Source organism: Lontra canadensis, unplaced genomic scaffold (genome assembly GCF_010015895.1).
Source record: "Lontra canadensis isolate GAN:19392208 unplaced genomic scaffold, GSC_riverotter_1.0 scaffold60, whole genome shotgun sequence".
NCBI classification, from domain to species: domain Eukaryota; kingdom Metazoa; phylum Chordata; class Mammalia; order Carnivora; family Mustelidae; genus Lontra; species Lontra canadensis.
Genome location: NW_022631054.1, coordinates 3,978,813 through 3,986,097, shown reverse-complemented (window position 1 = coordinate 3,986,097; position 7,285 = coordinate 3,978,813). Strand labels below are relative to the sequence as shown.

General features: G+C 51.3%; 1 protein-coding gene across 1 annotated transcript; it reads left to right on the top strand.

Moving 5' to 3' along the window:
- MRPS15 (mitochondrial ribosomal protein S15) lies at window positions 1-6,969 on the top strand. The gene is made up of 8 exons (XM_032877279.1): window positions 1-241; window positions 544-588; window positions 1,688-1,763; window positions 2,772-2,820; window positions 3,338-3,422; window positions 4,360-4,418; window positions 6,377-6,568; window positions 6,817-6,969. Exons 1-8 carry the CDS (start codon window positions 109-111, stop codon window positions 6,952-6,954), a joined length of 777 nt encoding a protein of 258 aa, XP_032733170.1. The 5' UTR covers window positions 1-108; the 3' UTR covers window positions 6,955-6,969.
- Window positions 6,970-7,285: the final 316 nt, after the last annotated feature.

Here is a 7,285-nt window from a genome sequence, read left to right as displayed (position 1 = left end):
GCGCTCCATTGGTCGAGCCTGAGGCAGCATGGCGGCGCCCATGTAACCCCGTCCGTGCCGCGAAAGGGACAGTGGCCGTGGCGCCGGCCCCGCGGGTCACAAGTCACGATGCTGAGGACGGCGTGGAGGGCGCTGAGGTCGCTTCGGACCCAGGCTGTGGCCCAGGCCCCAGTCCTTGGGCTGCCAGACGGAGCGTGTGCCAGGCCGCCCTCCCGCGGGTGGGCCCTTCCCTCTACTCGAGGTGAGGCGCTGAGAAGAGGGGCAATGCAATGAGGGAAGTGAGGTTAGATGGAGATAGAGGATACGGGGGACGAGGATAGGGGAGAAGAGCAGCGGCAGGATGAGGGAGAAAGGCCGGTGGGCGGGGAAGAAGTGAGACGAGGTGGGAGAGGCGTGGGGCAGCGGGGTGCGGAAGAAATGGGGCGGCGGTAAGGCGCCGGGACGCAAAGACCATGCAGGAGGGGTAAATGCGGAGGACACAGAAAGGAATGGGGGGCTGGACGAGTTAAGGAGCTGGGCCTCAGCCCTCTCTCTTCTACGTAGGTGTCATCCTCCAGGCCGTTCGCGGATATGCCGCCCGGAAACCAGGTAGGAGCTCTAGGGTGGGACTTCGGCAGAAAGGCACTTCCTGGAGGGGCGCCGGGTGGCCAAAGGGACCGAGGTGCCTAGTTAGAACCACTTGATGGAGTGGGCAGACGCGTTGGCCAGAGGTCCTGAGCAGAAGACCCCCCACGTCCGCCTTGCCACCAGGCTGTAGCCTGAAGCCTTTCTGGGGTGGGGAGAGAGGCCGGGGGAGGGCGGGAGCTGGAGCTTGCGGACCGGCTTTGAGTGAGAATGAGCTAGCCCGAGGGAAAGCGTGCTGGCACCACCCAGGCCTACCTAGAGTATAGGTAGACGCTTTGTGTCTGCCCTTCTGAGGTGGAGGCCTTGGTTTCTCATTCCAAGGCCGTCTGCACAGTGGGAAGATCTCTTTTCCTCGGTAAATGATATTGGGGAAGTTAATTCCTCTTTCTCTGAGTCTCATTCTGAAACGATTGTAAAAGTATCTATTTGAAAGAATCGTTGTTAGGATTCAGTGCTAACACGAAGAGAGTGTTCTTCACACTGGGTGCAAAACATGTATATATTAGCATTTATTGCTGTGATTTGCATAGTGGCAGAGTGGGGTTGGGCTGGAGAGGACCCGTTGATCTCCCTCGTGCCTCTCCCTCACTTCCCAGAGAATATGAAACACACGAAGGCTGAGGGTTTCCTATATGTGGTCTTTGTTTGGTGCTTACTATGCCCTAAAGCTTGGGTTCCCTCCTCAATGCCCTTATTTCATTCATGCTGTCAGCCAGCAAGTGCTGGTTGAGTATCTGTTTTCCATGAGCCCATGGACCAGACCAGGGGATGTGAAGAGAGTCAAACTCAGGCCGTCCACAAAACGACCCATCCTAGTGGCGAATCTAAAGTGGCGTGAGAGGGAAAGACACAATATGGGACCTTAGGAAAGGTGATCCACTCCCAGTATGCAATATCAAGACAGTTGCCTGTAGGGTTTGCAAAGAAGAAGCTGAGCCCAGAGATCTCTAGTGCCTTGCTTGAGGCCCTGGGTGTCTGTGATAGAGTTGGTGAGAAAAAACAGAACAGGGAGGATGGGCAGTGAGAGTTGACTCTGGGTTTTTTCTCTCCCCACACTTGACAGTCCAGCCCCTCCAAGAAGATGACCCACCCCCTTCCACGCTGCTCAAAGACTACCAGAACATTCCTGGAATTGAGAAGTAAGCAGAAAGAAAGCTCTTTTATGAGGCAGGGGCTGTAAGAGGATTGGGGAGGAAAGAGGGAAGACCGTGGCTTTGAGGCCTGGCCCGCTGTATCTGAAGCTTGTTGGTAGAATCTGGCAGAGAACTTCTGAAGCCCAGGCTTGCTGAGGGGCAGCAGGGTCAGAATGGAGTTCATGGAGCTTAACTGCTTGCCTTTTTTCCTACTGTGGTTCAGATAGAAGGAGGCAACATGCCTCATGGTTCTTTGTGAGATCTCTCATCTCTTGATCCTCACAAAAGCCCTGTGAGGAAAGAATTAGTGTCCCCATTTTATGGATTAGTAATGTCTGCCCAATATCATAGAGCTCCTGGGGAGCAGGGCTGAAAGACACCAAAGCCGGGATCCTTCTGCTCAGCCCCTGCCCTATACAGCCAGAGCTGGCCAGTCCCTTCTGCTATACCGTGTAACAGGAGGAAAAAAACAATGATTATAGAATCGAAATGTCTCAAGACAGACTGACCGGGGCGCCTGGGTGGCTCAGTGGGTTAAAGCTTCTGCCTTCGGCTCAGGTCATGATCCCAGGGTCCTGGGATCGAGTTCCGCATCGGGCTCTCTGCTCAGCGGGAAGCCTGCTTCCTCCTCTCTCTGTGCCTGCCTCTCTGCCTACTTGTGATCTCTGTCTGTCAAATAAATAAATAAAATCTTAAAAAAAAACAAAAAAAGACCCATATTCTAGCTGAAATGAAAATCCTCCCTTTGCCCTCCCTGTGAGGACCTTGGAACACTCCAGCTAAGAGCCCCAATTTTGTGCAGTTATCACATCATTCCATGTTCTCAGCATAGCAGATCAGATTCCTGCTGACTTTGAATCCCTGAGAAAGGGCTCTCCACTTCCACAGGGCTCTCCACTTTTTTATAAAAGAAATTTTCAATCATTCTTGCTTTTCAAACGAAAAAGGAAACCATTGATTCCCTTTTCCCCTCTCCCCCACACCTGTCTCTCATTGCTGTGCTTTTCCCCACAGGTTTGACGATGTCGTGAGAAGACTCTTGTCTTTAGAAATGGCAAACCAGGTGAGTGATGTGTGCCAGACCTCAGCCTCTCCCAGTCCTTTTCTCTGGGACTCCCTCCTACAGTGGTAACACCTCCGTCCCATGCCTCTCAACTTAAAACAGCATTTATCCCACTGTAATTCCAGGTCCACTTGTCCATCCCCCAGAACAGGCCTCTCCAGGGCAGGGATGCTCTTGTTCTCTCACTGTATGCCTAGCCTCCAGCACCCAACAAACCACTTATCCCTAGCCCCCAACACCCAACTGAGTAGGTACTCAGGAATGATCTAATGCCTGAATGAATGAGCACAGTTTGAGCACTCTCCTCTAACAAGCTGTGTCACCTCCCATTGGCCTTGGGCTTATCCAGATGTCGATAGCCACGTGCTGACAAAGGCCGTTTCCCAGTGAACAAAGTGAAGCCAGGTGCTAAGCTTTATGGCCTCATGTCCATGACTGCACCCAGGGCCTTTGAGGTATTTGGCTAGTTCTTAGGGGAGGGCAGACCTCACAGATTCTCTGTCTCTATCTTCAACAGAAGGAGAAGCTAAAAATCAAGCAACAGCAGCTGATGAACAAGGTCGTGGCAAACCCTGAGGACACCAGTTCCCTGGAGGCTCGAAGTTGGTCAGGGGGCCCTTGGGGAGAGGGAGTGCAGGGGAGGCTGCTATCTAGCACTCAATCCAGGGCCCTTGTCTACAAGGGCACCAGGTATTAGACGTGGCCTGAAGCGAGAGACAAGAAGGACCCAGGGCAATGAAAACTGCCCACCGGGACGCTGGAGTCAGCTCCCAGGTCCCTCCTCACACCTCTCTTGTAAGCTCAGGCAAGTCTCGGGAACCAGAGCTTGTCTGGGTCTCTATCTACCCTGCTGCTAAGGTGGTAAGAAGGGCCAGGTGGTCGGAGCCCAGGTTCCGCCTCACCCTACAATGCTCCCAAAACTCATCGTGTTTATGGAAGGGCCTGCTGTAGTGAGAGCATCTCCTTGGGGCCACCTTCTGCTTCTTCCTTTGCCCCCATCTTTGTAGTACAGGCAGGAATCAAACAAGAGGCTGCCCAAGGACAGATATTGTGGGGCTTTGGGAGAGGAGTGGGAGCTGATAATTCTGAAAACTCATCAGTAAAAACAGAGCTAAGGGTGGCAGCTGGAAGAGGAGAGGCAAGGAGTGGACCCTTGTCGGTTCTGGATCCTGATCTTCCTGCATTGGCTAGGACAGCCAGCGCAGTGGTGAATCATTAAGAATGAGAGCATGTATCATAGACTAATTCCTGAATTTGACAGGAGTGCTCTGAAGTTTTACTATTAAGAATGCTATTTGCTATGGTCTGGGGAGGACACCTTTAAAAGATTAAGGAACGTTCCTTCCTTAGGCTTTGCTTTCTGAAAGGAAGATAATCCAAAGTCTTCTGAGAGCTTGACATTCAGAGTGCTTTGGGAATTGTGGAGAGCTGCACCAGAGCATTGGTGATTGTTACTCTGAGAGGTCTTAAAACATAACCCAGGCCCAGGCCCTTCCTTCCTCTGTGCCAGCTCTCAGCCTCTGTGGTTTGTGGTTTCAGTTGTTGCCCTGACTGTCAAGATCCGCAGTTATGAAGAGCACATGCAGAAACACCGAAAGGTAAGCCTTGGGCATCGCTCACGGCTAAGACCAGCAGAGTCTGAGAGGTCATGGGCTCTGGGTACGGGGAAGCAGCTGGAGAAGCTGAGTGGCTATAGCACCAGGGTGCCCGTCCCCTCAGCTACAGCGGGCCAGACATTTCCCTCCTGCCTCCAGCGGGAAATGGGAGCCTTACAGGGCTTCGGTGAGTGTCACCCATGGTCCAGAAAACCAACTTCAGGACACGGTCGCAGTGTCTGGCACATGATGGGTGCTCAGTAAATATTTTTTGAATATTCTTGGACTCGGTTCAAATTCTCAGCTTTGCAATTTCCACTGACCAGACGTGTGACTTTGGGGAAGTTACTTTATGTGCCCAAGCCTCAGTTTTCCTGTCCGTAAGTAAAGTGGGGATCATAACAGTACCTGCTGACAGGATTGCAAGAACTACATAAATAATAAAGCGCCAGCATGGTCATGTGAAGTACTAGGCCTGTGCTGAGTACTTCCCGTGCCTCAGCTCATTTAACTCTTATAACTCTCCTCCTCTTCCATTTTACAGAGGAATGTTGCAGGCATGAGGTGATTAACTTATCCTCAAGGCACAGCACTGGGAAATGATGTGCTGGGACTTGAAACTAGGTGGTCTTGCTCCAAGGCCCATACTTTTTTTATTTTTAATTAACATATAAGGTATTATTTGCTTCAGGGGTACAAGTCTGAATCATCAGGCTTACACAATTCATAGCACTCACCATAGCACATACCCTCCCCAATGTCCATCATCCAGCTACCCTCTCCCTAGCCCCCACCCCCCAGCAACCCTCAGTTTGTTTCCTGAGGTTTGTCTCCCTCCCAATCCCATTTTGTTTCATTTTTTTCCTTCCCTATCCCTCCACGACCCTCTGCCTTGCCTCTCAAATTCCTCATACAGGCAGATCATATGATAATTGTCTTTCTCTGATTGACTTATTTCGCTCAGCATAATACCCTCTAGTTCCATCCATGTCATTGCAAATGGCAAGATTTCAGGGTTTTGACAGTTTTTGCATAGTTTTCCATTGTATATAAATACTACATCTTCTTTATCTATTCATCTGTGGATAGACATCTAGGCTTTTTCCATAATTTGGCTACTGTGGACATTGCTGCTATAAACATTCGGGTGCATTTGCCCCTTCGGATCACTACATTTGCATCTTTAGGGTAAATACCCAGTAGTGCGATTGCTGGGTCATAGGGTAGCTCTATTTTCAACTTTTTGAGGAACCTCCATACTATTTTCCAGGGTAGCTGCTCCGGCTTGCATTCCCACCAACAGTGGAGGACGGTTCCCCTTTCTCTGCATCCTCGCAGGGCCCGTACTCTTAACCACGATGCCATATCCCGGCACAGCACTGGGCACGGTGCTGCTGTAATTAAGCAACTGCAGGTTTTTTTTAACAAACGACCTTTGTAAATGCAGACGTCCCAGCACCGTGCAGGGGTGGCACTCGGTGGTCCTTGGAGCCACCTGAGCCTGCTCTTTGGAGATGAGATTTTTGCTCATTTGAAGTGTGGAACAGCAGCCCCACTGCAGAGGTCCCTCATCGAGGAATCCAAGAAGGCCTTCCCTTCTCTCCACCCCAGCTGACAGTTGGCCAAAGTGTGGGGAGGCTGAGCAGGGAGTGTAGGGGAAAGAGCATGAGATTTGGAGTGAAACCTGTAGATGCAGATTCAAGACCTGACCTCACACAAGGTCCCTGCCCTATACAATTCTAGGACCTTCTATGAATCAGGTGACACCTTTGAGCCTTTCTTTTTCCCCATCTATAAAATGGGAATAACAATGACAATACCTCCCACAGAACTACACTAATATTTGCATCAGATTGTCAGGAGGACTCAGTGAGATGATAAGATGACCGTCCTTTGTTACCATCAAGTGGCACACCACTCACTTGCAGAATACTAAAGGTAATGTGCCACCTCTCTCACAGGACAAAGCCCACAAGCGCTATCTGCTGATGAGCATCGACCAGAGGAAAAAGATGCTCAAAACCCTCCGTAAGACCAACTACAGTGTCTTCGAGAAGACATGCAAGGAACTGGGGATAGAGTACACCCTCCCCCCTCTGTACAACCGGAAACCCCACCGACGCTTGGCAGCCAAGAAGGCCCTGTGCATTCGGGTACGAGTCAGAATTGCTGCTTTGGTTGGCCCCACTGTGGGACGGTGGTGGAGAGAGCAGCAGGGAGGGTTGTCTGTTCCTGCCTGAGTCATGGAACTATCCCCCAGTCCCCAAGGAGGCTCACGGGCCATCACTCCCATGGAGAAAGTCTGGCGTGCCCACCCAGGGAGGTCTGTGTCCATCCCACCTGCTCTATGCCTGAGGTTTTACATGGGATTACAGTTTCTTCTGCTCCCTTTCATCCCCAGGTCTTCCAAGAGGCCCAAAAGCTCAAGAAGCAGAAAAGGGCCTTAAAAGCCAAAGCAGCAGCAGCCCAGAAACAAGGCCAGAAGAACCCAGAGAGTCCTTCCAAAGCTGAACCAGAGCCAATCAAAGAAAACCAATAAACTTTATTAGAGTTATGTCTTTCTGCCTTAAAGGATAATAGGAGAGAAGGTGGTACTGCTCTGTGTAGCCTGAGGAGGAGGAGGAATTCGTTCTTTCATTCAGCTTGTTGGAGGCAGGGCATCTGCCCTCACAGACCAGAGGACCCTATTCTCACAACACACCTCACACACACTCACAAAAACAACTCCCTGCGGTCCAGGTGACGTTCCTAAGGAGGTGAGACTGAGCGCCCAGCCACACTAAGGAAGTGTGGCCGGCTGGCTGCTAGGTGAGGCCAGCTGTAGGAGCTGCCTTCGGGACTGGGCCCCAAAGGATGAGTTCAAGTTCATC